The 24627-nt window shown below is 37.8% G+C and overlaps 1 protein-coding gene across 1 annotated transcript in view; it reads left to right on the forward strand.

Annotated features, from left to right (window-relative positions):
• The window catches only part of dcc (DCC netrin 1 receptor), a 195990-nt gene that overhangs the window by 127689 nt on the left and 43674 nt on the right, over positions 1 to 24627 (forward strand). Inside the window, exons 22-26 of the mRNA XM_042396032.1 lie at positions 4327 to 4392; positions 12528 to 12690; positions 13376 to 13599; positions 14094 to 14210; positions 23351 to 23500. Coding sequence (XP_042251966.1) covers positions 4327 to 4392; positions 12528 to 12690; positions 13376 to 13599; positions 14094 to 14210; positions 23351 to 23500 — 720 coding nt within the window. The remainder of the gene's footprint in view (positions 1 to 4326; positions 4393 to 12527; positions 12691 to 13375; positions 13600 to 14093; positions 14211 to 23350; positions 23501 to 24627) is intronic.

The following is a 24627-nucleotide window of genomic DNA, read 5'->3' on the forward strand; positions in this document are numbered from 1 at the left end:
ACATCAACGCTGCACTGAGAGATTATGTCCATGAGCATCAGCAATAGAATAGGAGACAAGGGACAACCCTGGAGCCCACAGAGAATGTGCTTTGACTTCTTGCTGAGTATATAGACAAAGCTCTTAGTCTGGATATTCACTAAACAGTTCAAATGGCTTGTTTCAAAAAGATTGAGTACCTTATATTCCCCCACAAGGTACCCTGAGGGCCTTCCACAAGTCCAGACAGCACATGTAGACTCTATGGTCAAACTGAGTTAGCTTGATTTGATTGCTGATACAAGCTCAGATTTTTCATTTCTTGAAAGTTGGCTTAAAATATAACTGGAGCTATCATCAGTGCAACATGCCCTGAAGCTCAAACCTGCAAAAGTGCCATTTATTCACAGTTAGCTGGAGCATGACAAGACTTTTCAATGTTAATTAATTGATTAATGAATTATATATGAACTAATCTCATCAAAAATCTGTTGATGTAAGTATCATATTTACATTTTCATAATAAAGAATAAAAAAGTCTGCACATGATTTTTAAAAAAGGCTACAAAATAAAATGAAATCAGTATTATTAAAAATCATTAAAAAGAGTTAATCCAGAATATAGTTTTAGAACTATGAGTTTTAGAAATATGTACAATGAAATACTGATTCTTGTCAGACTAAGGTAACCAGAAAAATGGTAATAATGACATTTGAATGAAGATGATAAAATGTATTCTTCAAAGTTTGATTTGGCTAAAGAGAGATTTAAAAGGCGTCATTGAAAAGAACGTGAGTAAGGGGGTTCCTGAGCTTTAAATGAACTATTGTGCAGCTGCAGTAAAAATGTGCTGCATGTTGTTGTGTCAGCCAATCTTGAGTACATTCACATGATCAGCCCTTAGCCAATCATATGTGTGCTGATCATAGTTTCAATTCCCTACTAGTGTTACCTTTATTTAAGATCAGAAAATACTGCTATTCAAGATGAACGAATCAATCCTGTAACTGCATTCGAAGAACCAAGTTTGAACCAACAGGATCATTTTAGCAACATAAGATCATGTTAGCCTGGATTACTTAAACCATGTTCAATGAGCTGAGCCCTGGTCCACTGTTCTAGATGCACTCTGGGAATTATCAGTGCAGCTGGGCTTCAAGTGCAGTGAAGTGATTCACACATTGGGACGCTGAACCAGAGAGACTCAGCTCTGGTGTCAGGCTGTTAAATGGTGCTGTTTGTCATTGACAGCCGTGTGTGTGTGTGTTTGTGTATGTGTGTGTGTCTGTGTGTGTGTGTGTGTGTGTGTGTGTTTGCACATGTACTGTACACACTGCAGTCACTCTCCATATAAATCAGAGCGAAGCGTCGTCAGGGGAGGAGGGAAGATCGATGTTCAACCCACTTACTGTGGACCTCACACTGTAAACACACACACGCACACACACACGCATAGATATACACACTGTTTAATGCACACACAAAGACCCAGTGACCAAAAAGATCATGTGTGTGTGAATGTATTTCAGAAACATGAGGATTTTAAAATCCAACTTTAATCAAACTGGTATGCGAAAGAAAACATCAAATCTTTTTCTGCATATTTTAAAGCTCTAAAACTCATCCCTGCTGTTGCTGCTGCTGTTGCTGGATGGTGCGGGAGGAAGACACCAGCTTTAAGCCTTAAAATGTGGGAGAATTATATATCGTGTCTCTTAAGTGAATTCGAGAGAATTTAAGATGTGGTATTCTTTAGATTCAGTGCCCTGACTCGTGTGACAGTGTTGAGGTCTTGAAAATCTCTCATCAGTTTCTAGTCTCTGTTCTCTGACACCCTCTGTGATGATCTGCTTTCACCCCACAACTAATGACTTCCCAATCAAATCTTCTCTTCCATTGTTCAAAGTTCACTCACCTGCTGGTTCATGAACTCAAAGCAAAACTAATCAAAAAATTTAAAAAAAAAACATTAAAATTACCTGCCAAAAAGAGATTTTTTTTATAGCTTGTTGATTAAAATATACAGTTGACATACACAGGAAATATAATGGTTGCACAGAGGAGACAGTCACTGTACAATGTACTCTGATAACAAAATCATTATATATTATAGTCTTGAGCAGCATAATCATTACCACGAAACAAAATAAGTTCTTTCTTTCTTTCTTTCCTCTTTTTACCCAACTTTGGCTTGTTAACGGTGGGAGCCTTGTCTGGCTCTGATTGACACTGTAGTAGCAAAATTGCCTGTAGAAGAAACCAGGCTAATGAGTTAGCCTTAGTATGCGCAATCAAACTGTAGTAGTGCAAATGTGATGTACCCTGATGAGTTACCATTCCTTTCAACTTTATTAATGCTAGCTTATGTTCATACTGGGATGAGGGGTGAGTTTGTTTTGTTTTGTCTTAACCAATCAGTAGCAAGTGACATATCTTGCCCCTAGCGGTTGCTTGAAGCAGTTAATTTGACAATAAATTTGACGATTCTTTACAACAATCAAAGAAACTGATGTTGATATGTTGATTTAAGAGTTTTTATCTCTATAAGTTGACTTACAACAATATGTTTAGCTGTATCTCATCCATAACCAGTCTTGCTATCAATTTTTCAAAGTGGCTACTTGCAGTATTGCAGCAAAAAAAATCCCCTGTGGCCCAAAAAGCATTTTATTCATAGACCTGCATCATAAAAGAGATATCTATAAAACTTTTGGCAGGACTCCTCCAACTGCAAATATGGTAAATTATTACTCTTTGTACTATGAATTTTTATATTAGTAAAACTTTCCCAGAGCCTTGAAAAGCGATTTTGAAATTCGTCTATGAGCCGAGCCGGAGAAACACTACTGCACATATTCAGTGGGCCGCACAACATGGAAGCTAATCTGGAAGCTACAACACTTCTTTGGCTCATGTGTCAGGCGAGCATTCTTCATACATTACTTCATTCACTCAGCATTTTCATTCAATTGAAGCGCTATTTGCTAGCTTAAGTGATATCCAGTTCCTATAACACATCCACGTTTCTCCATCTGGGTAGAAACGGCTGTCAGTGGACACCAGACCTATCTGACATCATAAATATCACAAATTACAACAACTCAGACATCAATTTTGAGGTCTGGATTTTGAGGCTAAATTTGATATAGTACTGGCTGGATATATTTGATCCTAATGTGGAAACAAAGGTAATGACTTGGCCATGGCTAGCTGCCTTTAAACCTGTTGAAGAAACCAGATTAGTGTTTTGTGTAGATGAGTGTTGATGTAGTGTAATGCTGCTCATTAGTAAGATTGTTTGCTGTCCTCCTTCTTCAAAGTCTAACATTTGAGTGAAAGAACAAACCAACAGGATGCTTAAATACCACTCCTGCCTCTGCTGATTGTCGGTAGTTTGTGACAGATGAGAGCTCAGCTCATGCTGTGTCCATGTTTTTCTGGATTAACCTTGGCTCCAGGGGAAAACTTTGCTGTTGGGCCCCTGTTGACTTCCCACTCCCACCGCCCACCTCCTGCCTTCTGTGCATTGTGTTTGTAGCCTGTGGCCTTCAAATTCTCATTAAGTGCACAGCTGACGATACATGGCAGCTTCATTATTTACCCAGAGATCCAGAAAACAAAAAAGTTCTCCTGTGGGAATGATACTAACTGGCCTCGGGTTTTCTACATGTCAATTTAGATTGTGATCATGTGAATAAATACAGTTCCATTCAGGAATATGCATCATATGAGCAAAATATAAACAATAAAGTCTTAAAAGTAGTATTTTTTTCACACGGCACCTCTAAAAAAACAGGCCTACAAAATTAGGTGGTAATCCACTTCACTTGATATTGTATGTGTAAAAATGTTCAATTAACTAAATGACCAAAAACAGCCACACAATAATTTTGGGAAATGGGGGTAACCTGCAGGTCTGGGGCCCAGGGCCAGTCGCCTGCTTTGCCCTGTTGGAAATGCAGTCTTGTCCATAACAACCATTTTTAGTCGTCCAATGGTGTGGACTCCTGCAAGTCGTTACCGTGGGAACCATTCTAAACATCCAATGCAGTGTTAGAATCGAGGCAGGTGGATAAACCCTGAAGATTTGGACTAAATGCAATCTCAGGAGGGAACTGCACGCTCACACACAGTATGTGTGTGTGTGTGTGTGTGTGTGTGTGTGTGTGCGTGTGCACCCACCACCTGAACAAGGTCATTTATTTCCTAACAGGAAACAATTTCTCTTTCCAATCCCTCTATTCCATCTGCAAAATGACTCTCAGCTTTTCCTTCTTCATCTCCATTTTCTCTGTTCCTCTATTTTTGTTCCCTCCTCATGTTGCTGTTTCTGTCTCGTCTTTCAGGTCGAGGAGGAGACCACACCTACTGGCCTTCTGATAACAACCTGATTGACAGGAGCAGCATCAACGGTAACACACACACACACACACACACACACACACAGTTCTTCTGCTTGACTGAATATGACTGTCAGAAAGTAGAATTACATTTGGTTTCATTATTGGAGTCAATACAGCAATGAGACCAAAACTCCTGGGAGTGCTGATTGTGTGTGTGTGTGTGTGTGTGTGTGTGTGTGTGTGTGTGTGTGTGTGTGTGTGTGTGTGTGTGTGTGTGTGTGCGATACTTTGCAGCATCATCAGATTATCACAGCGACTCAGTTGTTTTCTTTAATCACTTGGCTCAGTCACATCTAAACTTCCTTTAATGACTCGCTGCGTCCTGACGAGGAGCTGCAGCCTGATGATTTACAGTCTGTTAGCGTCACTTCTTGTTTGCCGTCATATCGCCATCGGCAGGAAAAAATTAATTAGATCCACTATATCACTGTCAATCAGTGTTTTTACAAACTGGGGAAAATCATCTTTATGGAGGAACAGGATTAAAAGAGTGTGGTGGCATATAAATCCTCAGCTTCTAGTTTTTAATATGGCAACAACAAGATTATTGATATTATTATTGAATAGTTTGATGCAGGACGGTGACAGGAAAACAAGAGCTTCTAGTTTGAAATATCACAATATGACTAACAATATCAAACTCTAATATCATTCTGTTTATGATTATAATAAATGATTATTGTTACATGTCATATATATGTGAAAACATCTCTAATGGATAGAAATTATTTGCACTTTATTGTTTATTTCCCTTTTACCTATAATTTATATTCACATATTGAGGTACTTTCAGCCTTAAATACTACCTCTGATTACTAAAGAAAGGCTAATATTATTGCTAATATTCGCTATAATTCAAATAACATTCATGTGAATATATTTCCAATGATAACACTCATATTGACGCTATAAATTCTTATAATTAAAATGATGGTGATGCTTTATTAATGCTAATAATAACAATAGTGCTATTTTTCAACACCAAAAGTAGTGGTCACGATAACACAAATATTTATGCTAATACTCACACTGATGCTAATGCTAATACTCATGCTAATATTAATGCTAACAATACTTACACTAATGTTAATTCAAATACTTCTATTACTGCTGTTGATAACATTGAAACTAACACTAAAGACTAATGCTGTTATTATATTATAAATCTTAATACACATAGTAGGCTAAGGCTAATAATAATGATACCCAAGCTGATGTGCATGCTGCTACTTTTATTCTTAATACACACATAAATGCTAATTTAATTGCTAATAATATTAATACTGATGCTATCAGAAATACTCATACAGTACTAAGTACTCAGCTAAAGCTAAAGCTAATGCAAATATTAATACAATTGCTGATAATACAAATCATGATGAGAACTACGGCTATGTCCTCTCCTGTTTCTGCTGGAAGAAAAACTGTTCTGTTGCCCCTCCTCCACAGAGGTCAGAGGTCAGGGTCTGTAGCTGGCAGTGATTCAGTGTCCCACTGGAGGACAGTTGAGCAGGATGTGCGTGTATGTGTGTGTGCGCGTCTGAAGATGTGCTCTCTAACATTTTGTCAGCGTTGTTGTTGCTGCTGCTGCTGCCAGAGGCGATCATAAATCCATCCTCTCTGACCTCCGCCCTCCTCTGGCTTTATGGTGGGTCAGCGAGGGTGAAGCCTCATTCATCAGCTCGACCGTATTTCATCTTTAATGCAGTGTCGTCCTTTATGTCGCAGAGCTTCCTCTCACTTGAAAAACGACTGGGAGAGAAAGATTCACCTCTGACTCTTTCCATCAGGTCACAGCTCTGTAGGCCTGACAGTGTCTGCACTCAGGTGATCTGATCTGAGCAAGTTGGAGGTGTTTGTGTGACAGTACGGCCTGGCTGCTGATGGACATCTTCTTCATTTTCTCCTCATTTCTCTCAGAGGAGGTGATGTTGTTTGTTGTCAAGGCTGAGAGCTCCTTACCACTCAGAGCGCCAAGCAATTAAAGTTAAAAATATCTCAGCTTTAAGCAAATGAAACTCCATAAGTTTTAATGGAAGACATTAAGATCTTGAAACCTCATATTCCCCTGAAACTTCACATAAGTAGCTTAAAAGATTCAAGGGATATTTTTATCTTTGTATGATGTCTGACCTGAGAAGAAAAGCTTTCTGTTTGTACCAAAATAAATGCCATTGTTTATTAGGGTTAGGGTTAGGGCTACTTTTATACTATGTGAAGCATGTGGCATCAGTCAGTGTGAGATAGATAGATAGATAGAAGATAGTTGAAATATTTCACCCAAAACCACAAATGTTGATTTGTGCTATGGTAGCAATAGAGCAAAGTCAGGGGATCAACAAAGTGACGGGTATATCATCTGGGCAGCAGGAATACCCATACAAACATTTGTGCCAATTCATCTAATAGATGTTGAAATATTTTACAGGATAAGTGAAAACTTTGACCTGCTGGTGGCGCTACAAGAAAAGTCAGTAAACATTAGAGTTCAGGTTCTGCACACCATCAATGTTCATTCAAAAGTTCATGGCAGTTCATGTACCAAAGTTTTTTGTTGTTTTTAACCAGTAGACAAATGTTGCCATCCCCAAAGTCATTCTGTTAGCAAGGCAAAAAATAAGGCTGTCACTTGTAGGATATGTTGCAAAAATTGAGGTTTATGTTGGATACAGTGTTTATTATCCACAGTTAATGACCATTAAAAGAATAAATAAATACATTTTGGAAAAGGAACCAGGACCTCTAAATGTGCTGGCTACAACAAAAAAGTAAATTACCTAACTTTTAAGCATTTCACCAATTATAAACTCACTGGACTGCCTTACTCACATCAATATAACCCAGACAGAAAGTGCCACCACCAGCCACTGTTTACCAGTAACAGACCTTTTTCTTCAGGGTTCGTTTAAGGGATTTTAATAGTTAGGGAAGGCCTCTTGGGGAGGGCTGGTTGGAGAAGATTACAAATACAACATGACATGATCAAAATATGTCCATGGTTCCGTCTGACAGGCAGCTGTGTGTGATTCACATTAAAGCCTTGAACTCATATCCCCGTCTACAAGAATAAATATATAAAATAAAATTAGTGGGGAATCACCCTGCTTTGGAGCGTTGTTTGTGTTGAGGTTCTTTGTAGCTGCTCAGCTTTTTTTCCCCAGCTGGATTTCTGGGCTTTGTGAGGATTTTTGCACTTGTTGTCACCCTTGTGTTGATTTTTTGTTGTTGTTGTTGTGGCTTTAATCTGAGTGAGCTGCTGAGAGCTTCTGATTTATTCCTCAAAGTCTCTCTGAGCTGCTGGAGGTTCAGTGTTTTGCTCGAGGGCATCTCAGCAGAGGTTGTTAATGCTCCTGTTATTGTCAGTAACATTTGGGGGTCAGCTTTAACTTCCCGTCTGTCACCTGCTACTCCTGTCACTTATTGTTGTCACCTTAAATGTCGCCTTTTTTGTGCTTTACGGTCCCTAAATTCTGATTTATTGTATGAAACAATGCTGTATTTGACTCCTTTTCGCAAGTGTGAACCTCCACATATATAGGATTTTTATTGATGATCTTTTTAAATCTTTCTATTAAGCTTAAGTGCCAAAATGCAGCAATATACAATACGAGACTGTCTTCCCAAGAAAAATGACACAAGAGGTCATAATGTCAGTTGCCCAAAAACATCATATAGTTATATTTGAGTGACAGATGTCAACTAGCAGCTCGGAGCAGTGGTGCAGTATAGATGACATATATATGTGTTGACAAATGTCCTCAGGGTGTAGTAGTTGTGTAATAGTTTGGGGGGGTTGTTAACATAACTACGATCATTAAACTTAACCCTGTGGTTATTATTATAGCCATGACAATGAAGGTCACCTAACTTTAGGTAGTAACTTAACCCACACCGACGTATGTGGTCATTTAATTTGGAGGACATACTATATCATACTGTGAATGCACATGTCGTACCCTTGTTGTGATACTGTGTATAGGTGTCTTGCTCAGCAGTCGTAGCCAGGTTTTTAGAAATGCAGTTGTTCTGTTTTGTTTCCTTCTTTTTTAATTAGTCAGTCAGCTGTTCAGTGATATTTTCTGCAAGTTTTATGTAAATGCAACAGTTCTTTCAAGGACAATATGAACATCAACTACTTCTTACAAACTCAAAAGCTAAACTCTAACTCAAATTACTGTTGGAGCTTTGTCTCTTTCTCCACACTGCCAAGAGAAAGACATCTGTTGTATAAATACTGAATCCTTATTCATTTATCAGAAGCATTGTCATTAGCGTTGTGTCATTCAAATAGTCACATTTAAACATATTGTGTGTAAAAACAAGGAAACAGGCTGTGAAATACCCACCGTCTGTCACTTTTAATTGTAGAATACAACTCTTCCCAGGTTGCTTAAACCCACAAAATTCCCAGACAAAAAGGATATTATCCCAGTGTCCTCAGTGACAGCTATGGCCCTGGTCATAGTAGGGAAAGTACAGGTGTTACTAATAACATTACCAATGGCTCCATTCTATTCAAGTGTCCCCTGTAAGCCATGAAAGTGTGACAATGAGCCAGCATGTGTGATACCAGGACCCTGAAACTGAAGCATTCAACATTCACAGGTACATACAATCCCAACTCAGGGTCCATTTACTAGCTTTTCTAAGACCTTTCAACCATTATCACACATGGTCCTGATAAGGGATGCTCAATTGTCATGGAGATGGATATGTCTCTCTTTGGATGCAGCCAAGATATTTATGCATGCTGTGATTCTTTCCCATTTGTCTTATTGCATCACATGTTGGGGGCAGGCTGGAGAAACAGCCATAAAACCTCTTTAGTCCTTATACAAACAAACTCTAAAAACTCTGGACAAAAAACCAATGCATTTCCATCACTGTAGGGTACTGGAGAAATACAATTTACTGAGCTTTGATAACTTTAGATTATTCTCAAATTTGTGTCTAGTTTATAAAATGTTAAATGGTTTGGCCCCTCTTCCACTATGTGACTTTGTGTACACTCGCTCGGTAAGTTCTATTAGATCCTCCAGAATATCTATAAAAGATTGTACCAGACCATTTCGTGGCACTGCATTTGGGCAATTGGCTTTCTCAGTGAAAGCCATAACTCAGTGGAATACCCTACCTGATGATATGAAGAACTGTAGTTCTATCAATGCATTCAAGACCAGACTGAAACATGTAGTTAAGACCAATCAGCTGTGTGACCACTGAGTTTACATTATTTCTAATTGACACGATGTGTTCTGTTTTTTTTTTTTGCTTTTTTTATTGTTTTTTTTTTTTTTGCTTTTTACTGTTTGTTGTTGTGCTGCTGTTTGTTTTTTGTCTGGGACTACAGATGCAAATTAGCCTCATGCTAACGCTGGTGCAGTGCATCTTTAATGTTTCAAACTGCACACTGTCCCATTCAATAAATAAATAAATCAATTTCATATGTGGACATGGAAGCTCAGTAGCAGTTTTATTTCATCCATATTCAACTCTTTGTCCATGTTGGTTTAAACCGAAGCAGGGAGGTAGATTATTGGTCTTGGAAATAGAAGTTTGACAATTGTGAAACTTAAATTTCCAATAATGAACTTTCATGCTTTTTTTTTTTTTTTTTGGGTGATAGCCAAAATGTCAAATCAATTTTATTTGCATAGTCCAGAATCACAAATCATAAATTTGCCCTTTGCAGTCTGCACAGCAAATGGCACCCTCCATCCTCAGACTCTAAATTCAGATAAGAAAAATCCTTCGTTCCAAATAAACATTAAAAAAAGGAAAATGTACTATAACCTCAAGATGTGTCCAATACAAGAAATTCACAATATTACAAGGCGTAAAACATTTTTATGTGGTGATGTGATAATAATAATAGAATGTCATAACTGAAGTTAATATAGTCTTCCTTTATTCTGGGCCTGAGGAGAGTAATGATGATTAATAAGTCTTTCCATCCATCCAACTCATCTGCTCACTTCTTGTGTTCAGACTCTCATCAAATATCCTGATCACATTCCTGCTCCCCAGACGTCGAGCCCTTTAGATTCGAATGACCTCTGTGACCTTTACTCTAGTACCTTAAATCCAGTAAAAAAACATCAGCAAAGGGTCAGACTTTAGTTTGAAATAAAATGAGAAAAGGGAAAACGCTTTAAGGGAGAAAGATGATGAAATCCTTCTTCAAAAAAAAAAAAAAAAAAGAAGAGAAAAGAAAGGGATATTGTGATCCCTGTGCTGCAGCTGTAAGCTGTGATGGATTGTGGTTTTCATTGAGAGAGACGACTGAATGGAGAGAGAAAGAGAGGGAGAGAGAGAGAGAGAGAGAAGGTGAAAGAGGTAGTGTGCCTCTCTCTCTCTCTGTCTCACACATTTTTCGTAATCTTTCTTTCCTCCATCTCCTTCCCCTCTCCTCTCTTCCACTCACTGTTCTGCCCTTTCTCTAGCTCTCACCCCCTCTCATCCTTCTTCCTCTTCATTCCTGTTTTCCTCTTTCTCCCTCTTTTCCCCACCACTCCTCTCTCTCTCTCTCTCTCTCTCTCTCTTTTTAACACACTTGCCTCTCCTCTCCATCCAGACTTCATGCTCCTTGTCTGTTTCCTATTTTCTCTCTCTCTCTGCTCCAAGGTCGAGTTAATGAATGACAGAGCGTGTCATCAATTCCCCTCTCTGCCTTTACACCTGTCATACACACACACACACACACACACACACACACACTGTGTATTGATTGGTACAGCAGCAGGAGCAGCTTTGTGCTTTCAGTCCACAGAAACCACTTTGGGTTTCATTCTGCAGGTTTTTATCTTGTAGTTATGTATTAACAGCACGTTTTAGTTTATGATGTATCTAGTTTATAATAATCTTTTGTTTTAACATTGTGTGATGACACAGTGTTTGCTGCTTGCCTGGCCAAAAACAGCTGGCACATAACCCCCTTTAAAACAACAGATTATGGTTTCTACATTTTGGTGGTGATGGGTTGATTCTGTTAACTCTGGACAGAGGCAGACTAACTGTGTCCAAGCATAGTTGGGTTTTATTTGTATTTCAGTTGCAGCTCCTCACCTGTTAACGTTTCAAAATGCAAATAAATATTACATTATAGATGAACAGAAAAATATTAGCTCAAATTTTAAGACAGTGTTTGGCACACTGGTTGTAAAACATCTCAGGTGTGAAAACATCTTGTTCTCAAAGGGACTGCAGTTATCCAGATATTTACTGTATCGAAATATCTTCAAATGACATCATAACTAAAAAGTCACTTCTCCATGAAGAAAAATGACCGCTTCTACGGAATCTGTTGCTGCCAATATTAAAATGAAATAATTAATTGATATTGAAAATTAAATGTTCAATTTGTGTGCCATAATGTATGCCAAAATTAAACAAAATAAAGCAGTTCAGGTTCAGGTCTGTTGCAAATGCATAGTGGCAGCCAAGATAAAAATGAAAATTTCAATTATTTTCAGTGTGTTCATAACCATAACACTGCTATGGTAGTGAAACTGACTGCAAAATGAACTTTTCAGTTCAATCTGAAATTCTGATCTTAGCTTCATTTTAATGAATCCTCCAACCGCTCTTGTGACATCTGTCAAAGTCAATCATTATGAAATGGACGAATTCTAAAAAATAAATGTGTAAAAGGCAAAAACTATAGATAAAAGCTACAAAACAAAGACCAAATTCTATTTCAAATTTTGAAAGTCTAGTTTGCATTTTCATTTTCAAGTTTACTTTGCACATTGTCTGCCAATTTAGAAATTAGAATGGAGTCTGTTTCACATTCAAGTTCATCATCATTATGGCTGTGTTTTGTTTACGACTGCAATGGCAATTATTTATCAGTGGGGTGTTATTTAAATTTTGGCAGCACATTTCAAAATTGAAAAACTGGAATAAAAATGTTTTTAAAAAACTTTGTTAACTGAATTTTGTTGTATATCATACACACAAAAATGGAAAATGTTAATGAAAATTAACATTAGTTAAATGAGTTCATTGTACAGTAATATTGGCAGGCAGAGACTTCCATACAAAAAAGAGGGAAAACCAGCTTTTTCAACACAGATTGAATAATATCCACTTTATTTATTTGTGTTTTATATTTATATTTTCTTCCACTTTTGTTTGTGTTTCAGAGTCTCCCATTGGTCAGATGCGCCCCCCTCATGGCAGTGCCACTCCTCAAAAGAACAGTAACCTCCTGGTCATCATTGTGGTTTCTGTGGGAGCCGTCACCGTGGTCGTGGTCGTCATCGTGGCGCTCATCTGCACCCGGCGCTCCTCCGCCCAGCAGAGGAAGTAAGATGCTTCATTCATCTGTGTGATGGCGGTAAACAGCTGTCAGGGTAACGAGGCAGATGGTTAATGATCTGTCTTGCTTGTTGTGCTTTTTCATATAGATTAGAGTATCAAACGAGTGTTCCTACAGACTGACGCAAGGTTTTACATCCAATCAAAAAGTATCTGCTCTTACTTTACCCGAAAACTGGGGTGGACCCGTCCTTTAAGTCCTTTTTTCACACTTTCATCTTCTTTCTTTTTAATAATGTTCATCGGGGTTACATCATTACGTTATTTTCTAATCTCTATCAAGTTTATAATCGAGTTTGTCAAGTGTTACTTTGTATTATTTTTTAATCAAGCTCATGATATTTCAGTCAGTATTATTATAAAAACCACTTCATGAGGTTTCAGCTGTAGAACTCCCTGTGCTTGTCCTCCTTATCTCTCTATCCACCTGAACCTGCTTTCTGTGTAAATTGCAGCATAAATGAGCATGTTTTTATGATGGATGTACATTTCTGTTCATGTACAGATGAGCAACAGTATTCATGCTCTCCAGGGAGTTGAATGGTCGCCTAGCAACATGACTCTAAAAGCAGTCTACCCATGGTTCGGTGTGTTGTCCCCTATCTTTGTCTTTACCGTCCTCCCTACCTGTCCGCTGACTCCCGCACCTGTGTGTTTCTCGTCCTCTCCGCAGGAAGAGAGCGAGCCACAGTGCCAGTAAGAGGAAGGGCAGTCAGAAGGACCTGCGACCTCCTGACCTCTGGATCCATCACGAGGAGATGGAGATGAAGAACATGGAGAAAGCTCCCAGTGTTGCCCCGTCTGGACACGACTCACCCATCCAGTCCTGTCAGGACCTCCCCCAGGTCGCCCACAGCCAATCAGAGAGCCAGATGGGCAGCAAGAGTAGCCACTCAGGTACAGGATGGATGCGATTCATCATTCTTCATCCATTTATCTTTCTGTCATTTCAATGCTTATCTTTACTAACTTAGTTAAATTTTCCTAACTGTTAATAAAACCAAAGATTAGTTTTTCTGCTTTATGATTGATTGATTGATTTGTTTGTTTGTTTGTTTTTTACTTTGTGTCTTTCATTAGATGCAGATTTCATATCCAGTTTCATCTCTATGTTGCCTGGCAACATCAAAATGTGAAAAAATGTGTAGAACACTGAAATTAAAAATGTCATTTGAAGTTTCAGTGTTTTACATTCGCATGCTTAAATATTTAGTCTTCATTAAATTCAATTAAAATCAAGCCTGATATGTCATGAATTAAAATAAATTAAGATTATTAAGTATAAATACAGACCTAACTAACATTCTTCACAGTGGCAGTGACAGCCTGAATAAATGTCATCATAAAATGTTGGATTTGTGTTTGAACATTCGAATGTTCTGACGTTCCAGGAGCAGACGGCGACGAGGCGTCCAGCAGTATCTCCACTCTGGAGCGCTCCCTGGCTGCCAGGAGGGGAACACGAGGCAAGATGATGATTCCTATGGACTCACAACCAAGCAACACACGTATGTAGCACAACTCTGTGTGTGTATGTGTGTGTGTGTGTGTGTGTGTGTGTGTGTTAACTTGTTACTCACTGTTTCTCATATTTTGGAGTGTTGTTTGTCATCAATTATTGATGCTATAACCATTTCAGGGACCATATTTATCAAGTGTCTTAGAGTAGGATATCAGTCTAACTCGCCAAAAATTCTAAGAGTGACGTATTTTTCGTCCTGTTTTTAGAACAAGGAGTAAAAACATTTGATAAACCTTCTTAACATAAGAACTGACTTCTCTCTGAGGAGTCCTGACCTGTTAGGAGATGTGCATCTACATTCTGTAGAAGGAGACGTTCATTGATCACTGAGTATATTAAAAGACACTGTTTGTTTTTTGACAGACTTTGTGTGGGAAACACAAAAGCTGCATTTTTTAGAAAAAAAAACAGCTTTGCAACAATGATGAAATGGGTCTGTAGCAACCAACACTTTCTGCAGCAATAAATCAGACTTAGATTGTTCTTACAACTGATAATGCACATTCACTAATGTCCCCCCACTCAATGTAAAGTTACAGGGGAAAAAAAGCTTCATTCATACATCATGGGGTTACTTATTCATTTAAAATGACAGAGGATGTTCATATTGTTACTATATTCTCAACACTGGGTAACATTAGAGAAAGAAAGGACACACAAAGTTAACAAGAAGTGCAGCTGGAAGGGACATTCAAGGATATTCTAGTTTTAAATAGAGAGATGTCCACAGCTCCCAGTCAGTGTAAAATGATGTGACTGGATAAAGATGACAAGGATAATTTCACACGGCAAAGATTTAAAATTATATACACTGTATACACTTTGTCAGTGATTGCTTATTATTGGTTTCATCATGTATATTCTATTATGTATTATGCAAATTGTATAATACTATTATGAGAAAAAAGCTATTTACTTTGGCAACATATCTTTGCATAGATGAGCTAGATAGCTTATTAACCAATAAATATAAATCCTAGCTGTAAAATATTTAAGCTAGTTGAATTTGAAATGTGCTATAAGTTGCTGCTTTGAAGAACTCGAGATAACAAGGTCAATAAAGTGAAGCTATTTAGTTGAATCAGCAAACGTCAAAAAATCCACAACAAAACCACAGTTGTCCATGACTGAGTGACTGAGTGACTGAGTGAGTGATGAAGTTTCACCATTGGTCAGCCAGCCGATTGTTGGAGTTTCCCCACTGGCTGTTGCTCTTTCAAAATGAATTGCTGCTAGATGATGGACGTGGAAGACAGCAGCACGACAGAGCGACTGTGTTTCCCGCTCTGAGCTCTCAGCTCCGCTGTTAAATACAGTGAAGTCAGCTAAACTCTTGTTTAAACAGACGCGTCCCAGCATCTCTCCCGTCTCCTCCTCTGCCGTCCACCCAGTGTGATCGACTCTCTGGCTGACAGCGCTGTCAGCAGCCAGCGGGAGGGACGCTCTGCAGTGTGTTTGGAATTTATAAGTAACCTAATATCAGGATGCAAGCTTTTTATTTCTCTGATGTGTTCACGTCACAATCGATGAACAACAGTATTAAAACTCAAGTCTTGCAGGTAATATCAGCAGGTTACGCCAGTTTAGTGCAGGTGCGCTTGATTTGAAAGTAACTGGGGTAACTGGGCGGAAATAAGCCAACTGAATTTGCATCCAAAATGCTGTCAAAACTTTCATTTACAATTTCCACCACATCCTCTATGATCATTGACTGGGAAAGAGGCAGAAAAAAAGGCGCATAGGAGCAGGAACAGGGCTGCCAAGTCTCTCACACACTGACCGTGAGACTCACACAATTGACTTTTCACATGCTCTCAGGCCACACGTCCATTTTATCACGCAGTGAAAAACAAATTCATAACTCGTAGCATCGCGGCGCAAAAAGAGGACAGTTATTCAGAAGATCAGGAGGAAAGCCAGAAATATACACACTATCTATCTATTATAGTGTAATGTATTCCAATGCATGCTGCTCAGAGTAATCTCAGTCAGCGGCTCCCCTCCCTCTCCCTCTCCTCTCACACCATGTACATACAGGCAGGAGAGTGAGTTACTACGGTTACGGGGATGCTCTGTGTCTCTGTCACTCTGAAACTTTCTTGTGATTCCCAATAATAGATTTTTAGGTTAGTTGTGAGGCCATTTCATTCATCCTAATTGTTTGTACGTTTGTTAGTTTTTGAAGATAGCCTTGTGAGTATTGAGAATAGCAACTCTCAGGTTTGACATTGTTTAACCGGGTTTAATTATTTAAATCATATTGTGATGTGTTGTAAGACTGTTTTATTTATATAAATTGTCTGTCCTTGTTTGAGATTGCCTAGTAGGCTGCAACCTACTAGCATTTTATTATCAGTAGTTTCACATGTGCCTTTCTAATGTGAATTTATCACAAACATTCACATTTGCTACATTGTAATGACTGTTATGTGCTCTAAAGAGGTCCACATATCCTCAGTAAATACTGACTCCTGGACGCAGGAACAAACCCGACATCACTGAATATAATTGACATTATGCTGTGTAAGTGGTGCGGCTCTGTCGACAACCTGAGTCACGGCTCGTCCTGTCGGTGCTTGAGAGCGGCCTGTGCTGCAGTGGGGTGTCCTAGGGTGACAAGGATGGTCAGACAAGTTCATCTCTCTCTTCCTCTCTGTCTCTCTCTCCCTGTGAGCTGGAGATGTAAAAAGTCTTTCATGCAAAGACATAAGTTAAGTTGATGGAAGAAAAAAAACACACACACACACACACACACACACACACACAATGACACTCATACGCACTGAAATTACACACCAACACACAGATAATTAGCTTCTATGTTCTTGCAGACTGACTCAGAGGACAGAGGGGAGTGGGAGAAGATGAGAGAAAGGATGAGAAAGAGAAACGGATGGAGGGCAGAACGGGGGGATGGAAGAGAGAAGAAAGAGAGAGAGATGAAGTGTTGCTCTAAACCCTCATTAAGTGTCCATCTACAGTGTGTGAATGGGTTCATAAATGCGTGGGTGTGTGTGTATTTGTGTGTGTGTGTGTGTGTGTGTGTGTGTGTGTCTGTGTGTGTGTGTGTGTGTGTGTGCGCCAGCAGTGACTCTGATGAGCTTCAATCACATATGAGTCACATATAAATCAGACGGAAATGAAAAGTTTGTCACCTTCTGTTCATGGTAGTAGCTGCTAATGTAGCCTGGAGCTGTTAGCCTCCAGCAGAGATGAGGAGCTACAGAGGTCTGCAAACCTCAATTTTTTCCAACTCCACGCTCTTCGATTTTTTTTCCTTTTCAAACTTACAGTCTTCAGTCCCAGCTGACGCTCACTCAAGAGACATCACGTGATTTCAAGCAGCTCCCTCTGGAGAAACAAAAGGTTTTATACAACTTTTCTCACTTATGCAGTAGTATCACCGCCCTTATGTTAGCACCTTTACACCACAACACCTCCTGTCACTTAAATCACACTGTGGGTGTAGTCATGGCAGTTGTAGCTGCCTGTAAAGAGATCCACCTGTCTGCATAAACTTGCTTTATTTCACCAACAGACTGATGTGGAACATCTGCAGTGACACAGCATCGCATCCACGAACTAGTTTTTAGTCAGTTTAGGAGCAGATCGTCTAATTAGTGCCTCCTCTCTCTGCGGAGTGTGTGTTTGTGTGTGTGTGAGCTGGAAGTTTAGTGTAATTACCCTGCTGCCAGTCTGTCTGTGTGTCTGTAAGGATTTGTGTCCTCCTTTCTCTCGTTTTCATTCTTGCTCTGTTGTGTTGCTGTTGTTGTTTACTGCAGTTGTAACAAACTAAAGCTGCTGCTGTGAAAGTCAACAATCTGCTTACAGCAACGTGTGGTTATTTCTGGAGAGTGTGAGTCAGCGGGTGACTGATTTTTTTTTTTTTGGTAAAGTGACATGCAGTCCTGTGTTTTTACATAAGTGTGTGTATGATATGTGGGTCACCCTGAGACAGGAAAGCCCTTCAGGCTTCCTACCAACACAGACCCGTCCTCTACTCTCATCTGATTTAGCTGTTTCTCTTCGTATGTGTTTTACATTTCATCACTACCTTTTTGTCAATGTTTCTTCTCCTTTATATTGATTTTTTTTTTATAATAATTTTTATAATTGAATTATAATTGATTAAAGCCATTCCTGTCACACTGATGAATAACATAAAAGGGACAGTACAAAATCCATTTTTATAAAACTGGTAGTATGTTTTTAATTAACATTATTTGTTTTAAAAAACTAAATGGAATACAGTATTATGATCATAATGATGTTTCCACTTCCTTTCAACAGAAGAATTTTTATGAGAGAACAATATATCTTCAATTCCCCATACTTCCAAAAATTAAAGAAATATTTTTTTAACTCTTTTTGGAATTATGCTTAATTTGGATTTTGATGATCGTACATTTTGTATTAATAATAACTCACAAACACCTGTTTGACACTTGTGTGATAGATAACACAAATGGTTGCTCACCAAAAAAATAGTGACTAATTTTGATATTAATAGTGATAGTATATTTATTTACAGAAATATAGATATTAAAGGTTACTTGAAAGTTTTCAGCCTCTGAAAATGATATAAAGCATTTCTTTAAGTCTTTAAAAAAGCTAAAATGTAAAAATGTCATAAGATAATATAAACTGGCAGCATGTTTGTTATATAATACTCCCTTTTCTTTTCCTTTATTTAACTAATTTCTTTAGTTTAATACATTAATTATTCTTGTACTTATTTTATAGGTTACTGTTGCTTTGATTACTGCCCATATAATGTTTTATACCAATCAAGTTCCTCCATGTTCAGTCCAATCAGTGAAGCTGAAGCTACCATTCCCTTCTCTTACACGTACTACAATCACTACATATCCAATCAAAATCATCTTCTCATTCACCAGCTGTAGTGTGCCACTGACACTGGCTTCAGTTAATGTGACATTTGGGGTTCTTTCTGCCTGACTGTGATCAATATCCAGTCTACTCCTCCAAAAATGTTTACACAAGAGCCAAATAAACTGGTTCCTGTTTACATTTGTGATATGTTTATCCATCATGAGCAGACTTAACAGAAAGATGGAGAAACATTGAGGGATTGTAGCTGAAGCAACAGTTTGGTCAGAAAATGATCAAACTGTAGGACAAACTAGTAAATACAAACAATAGCTCTTCAATAATGGTTCTCCGTAGACTTGTTAATGTTCTTACCTGATTTTGATTTCGTTTTTGTGTTTTGATGAAAATGTATATTCATTTTAGTCAAATTTTGATTGTCAGCTTTTCACATTTTGGCCAGGAGACACTAGATAATTGTAGTAATTTACACAATGTTGTTGTTCTTTTAATGGAGAAGTATTAGACATCCTTTTTGGTTTGGTTTATATGGGTTTTTATTGGTCATGTCATTATTTTATGAAATGCTTACAGTGACATCCCATCAAGCACCCAGATTTTGTAGTTGAGGTTATTGGGTGCCACATGCCATAAGCAATTGTTATGGCATGTGGCACCCATCAATGATGTCCAGTGTCAACATCAGTCTTTATCATTTGAGCCCCTGGTGCAAGAAAAACAAAACAAAAAAAAACAAAAACAGAATTGTCATGTAGTAAGGGAGGTAACAATAAGTGGTATATGCCATAAAATGTCACTATATGCGGACGACATGCTCCGTTTTATTGATCACAGTTTTCTTCCACTTTTAATTGCTTCAAAAATTCTCAGTGATTCAAATTAAATTAACCTAATTAGCATTTCTGCCAATTATGCAATTAGTAATCTAGAACTGAATTCAGAAATACCGGTTTAAGGGAATCCAGTTTAAAGAATCCTAACATAAATGACTTAATTGTCATTATGGAAAGTTAATGAACAAATTTAAAATGATCAATAACTGACTTCATGTTTGTTGTGCAAATAACTATACCCCCAAATTACCCTGAAGAAGAGACTTTTGTGAAATGGTCAGGATAAGAACATTTTTCTGTCTGTTTTTGTGGTTGATTCTTCTTACATTTTGTGATCGGTGTCTGTGATCTCTATTGTGAAAATATATCAGGATTGTAACCTCTCGCATGTAACATGGGATTAGTTGAGTATGTGTTCATTCTAAAATTCCTGCAGGGTCTGGCTGTTTCTATCTTTGTTTCTGTCTCTTTCTCTCTATTTCAGCTTGAGGCTTCTTCACTTTTTTCATTCTGCCAGCCACGTATCTGCTCTGAAGATGACATATCTACTTTCTTTTTTTTTAATCTATTTGTGTCTCCTGTCTGGGTTTCCTCTCTTTTCTGTCTCAGTTTCAGGTTGTTGTTTTTTTTTTAATTTTGTTTTGGTTTGTTTTTTTGTTTTTTTCAAATCAATCTCCTGCCTTAAGCTTTTATCGTTTCTTCTTTCTCTTATCTCAGTGTCTCTGCCTTTTCTTTCTGTCTTCACCTTCAGTCTCCATTTGTTTTTTAATCCTCTTTATCTTTCTTGAGTCTGTTTTTGTCATTCCATCTGATTCTAAACCTTTCTTCTTCTTCTTCTTTTATTCCCTTTTTCTCTTTATTCATTCTATTTCTTAGTTTTCAGTTGAATATTTATTTTGTCATTTTCTCTTTCTCCATTTCTATCCCTGTCAAATTTATCTTTGTTTTTCTGGAAAACCAAAATTTTTTCAAATGTGTATGTCTGTCTCGTCTTCCTCTTGTCTTTGACCCCTTTTTCTCTCTCTCACACACACACATGTATGCACAAACCTCCATTAACCTGTAGCTGCCTCACTGCACCAAAGTCATCAATATTCTCAATCAGTAACAGTATTGATTAAACTTGCTCATCTCTGGTCATCTTGCTGCTGTAATCAAACCCTGCTTCTCTTTAAATGATCACAGCACAAATACAATAAACACACACACACACACACACACATCTCCTAAAGCTGCTGATCACAGCCTGGCTGCGTCCAAATTTTCAATACTTTCCTATCAATACTGGTATTGATCAGGGTTTACTAGAATCAGACCTCCTGTTTCAAAAAAAGAGGAAGCAGGAGGCAGATAAAAACTCTACCTGCCTCTTTATTTTTTTCTGTCATTTAGAATTTATGGAATGGAAAAAGCTTTTTTGACATGTGGTGTAAAGAATATGACTTCAAACAGGGTTGTAACACAATAAGGAAACAAGTACATGCTTTCTTGTAGATATTAAACCAAAGTCATGGCATTTCATCAGCTGAGGTGCGTGACCACTGAATAATGTCGCTCTCAGACTTCAGGGGATAATGATATCCTCAGCTGCACATTTCTAACTACATCTGTTCAGTTAAAGTACTTGTACAACCTGTGGAAGAGATCTAGAAAATAAACTAAACAGGCCAGCCAGTTGTGGAGAGAAAGAGTGCTTTTTTTCTGCAAACACTAATTATTGATGAGCTGTCAATCATTGTGTTTACATGCACTTAAATAATCAGGTTACAGTCAGAATTCTCCTAAGGTAAGTAAGCTGATTTCTGGATTCAGCTGGCAATTTTCTATATTTTTTTTATTGTCAACAAATCTCATGTGCAGAGCCAAACCAACAATAAACTGATCTATATAAAAGTATTGTGTTTGTATCCAAAGCCTGATAGGTCTTATTCTTCTCTTCCATAGACCTCTTTTGTTGTCCAAAAACTATTAAAAACATGTCAATGAACCACACCGTTGCATTGGATGACATGTTCCTTCGTCCCTGAATATTACAATCACATTAGTTTGTTAACTTCAGACAGGGAAAGCACAGTGGTGTTTCTGGATGAAAGGAAAGATCATTATACAGAGTGATGTGTCATCATAGTTAAAATAATTCTTCCTAAAGTGCGACTGAAAACTGAAACTAACAAAATAGCCAGTAGAAGTCTAAATAAGTCAGTTTTCACTGCTGAACATTTGACTATTTATTAAACTCAGACACTTCCATCTCTCACTCTCTGCACTGTTCATCTGCTCCATTTCAACATTTTCTTTCAGTTATACAGTTAAAATCAGCCACACTTCCAAACCAAAGATTAGGGGTACAAGAGAAATCTGAATATTGATCTGTTTCTTGTATATGCAGATTTATAGTAACCAGGTTACAACTGTGCACACATTCCCAGATTACCTGCATAACCTGGTTTCTCTGAGTAACCAGGTTACTTAATCACATGTAAACACACGGAATGAATGTGAGACACACACTCACCTTTTGTAATCTTTATAAATTAAATAAGAATTATATTAGATAATGTCTGATTTTAATGAAAAAAAAATCTCATATTCTCATTTTATAATCTCAAACATATTTACTTCAAAAATATTTCATGGGCCCCCTGCAATAACAACTCAGACCACTAGGGGTCCTGCAGTTTAGAGGCAGTTGACTCATATATTTGGTCAGAAAGGGCCACCTCTGAATGTGAAAGTAAAGTACTGGAAATAAAAACTGTTACTTGAAGCATTCATTCATTAATGTTTCTTTTTCAGTTTCAATTTCATTCAGTTGACATAATATTCATCATTTCACTACAGCAGGCTTCCAAGACTTTATTTCAATATGGGATGGGAAATATTTCTATAGCTGAAGCAAGAATAGGCTGTAAAACAAAATGGTTTTTTTTTCTCCATTAACACTTGACAAACATAGTAACAATGTAAAACACAATACTGGATGCACCTCTGGCATGACTGCATGTGTGTCAGTGTGTGTGGGTGAGTGTGTGTGTTTGTGTGTGACTCTTAGGGTTGGGTGATATGAGCATTTACTGGAGACTGTGAGATGATATAGAAATGTAGCATTCAGTTTAGATTTGGACTGTTTTTAAGACCAGACCATTGTTGGAAATGTAGAAAATCCATAATAAAGAATTTTTATATGATTTTAGCATCATGTGCCTTTTTTGGTCAAGTATTTATTTCACTGAATTAGCAAAAACATCTTCAGAACCAAACATTTTTACATAATCACAATATACAATATATTGATATTTTGATATAAAATTACTTTTTGCTGTCTCATCTGTGTCAATCTGCTTTGATTTATTGGTTTACTATTTATTATTTTCCATCTGTTACTGTGTTGTCAGTGCCATCACTGCCTGGTTCACTGACTGTTGTTTCCTCTCTTAATCAGCGGTGGTCAGTGCCATCCCGGTGCCAGCTCTGGACTCCTCTCAGTATCCTGGTATCTTACCGTCACCTTCCTGCGGCTTCACTCACAACAAGTTCAGTTTGAGACCAATGCCCTTCCCCAGCCTGACAGTGGACAGAGGATACACACCAGGTACTGCAATACTACTACCACTAATACTTCCAAGAATACCACTGATACTACTGTAAAACAGGTTTCGCAAAGGTGAAGTCAAACACACTTCTACAACCACACCAGTACAACCAAATCAAGCTTCATGAATGTCCTAAACTACTTTCCTTTTCATATACACAGCAGGTGCTGATTAATTCAACCAAAAACTAAAATACATAGATTAGAATAGAAAGATTAGCTTATAAATTTGAAAAGACAAATCAATTAATGTCAATAATATAATAATAATGATGATGATAATAATAATATGTCAAGTTTATATTGTTTTGGTGTAAAATATGTTTAGCAATAGAAAGAAAAACATATTAATATATGTATCATATTTAAATAATATAATACAATGTGATTACTTTAATAATTTAAAGTGGCAGCAACAGCAGCTGGGTTAAGCTGCCAATTGTTTATACAGACTCCATATTCAGTGTGTGAGTGTGTGTCGCTGTTTCTGGTAATTTGATAAATTGCAGATTTGTTGGAATATGAGACACTGATCATCAAATGAAATGCAAAGGGACTTATAACAGGTTCTGCATTATTTCCTGTCTTGTCTGCCTGTGCTTTAGAGGAGCCCTGTGTTAAAGTTACATGGTGCATATTGGTGCAATCTGTGTTTAATGAAATGACCAAAAACTTGGTTCTGAGCTCTGTTTTTTTTATCATTGCTATGCACTTAACACAAAGCCACATGTGAGTACTGACAAAGAGTCAGTCTCTCAGCTTGCAGACAAGAGTGTAATGAATGTAACACCAGCCTTAAATACTCTCTTGTCAAAACCAGCTATTAGCAAGGGTGAGATAAAACACATAATTAAAGCTGCCAAAGAAAGGTAAATGGTAAGTGGACTGCACTTACATACTGATCTTCTGAAACGAACAAAGCCTTTCTCACACTCACACACTGATGGTGGCACCGGCCTGCTCATTGAGAGCAATTAAGGATTCAGTGTCTTGCTCAAGGACACTTTAACATATGCACAGCAGGAGGTGGGGATCAAACTACAAACCCTGTGCTCCACCACCTGAGCCACAGTGACACAAGTTTGTGGCATTAGCTTGACATATAAAACATGTATAACACCACATTC

The sequence above is a fragment of the Thunnus maccoyii genome, chromosome 19 (genome assembly GCF_910596095.1).
Source record: "Thunnus maccoyii chromosome 19, fThuMac1.1, whole genome shotgun sequence".
Lineage (NCBI taxonomy): Eukaryota > Metazoa > Chordata > Actinopteri > Scombriformes > Scombridae > Thunnus > Thunnus maccoyii.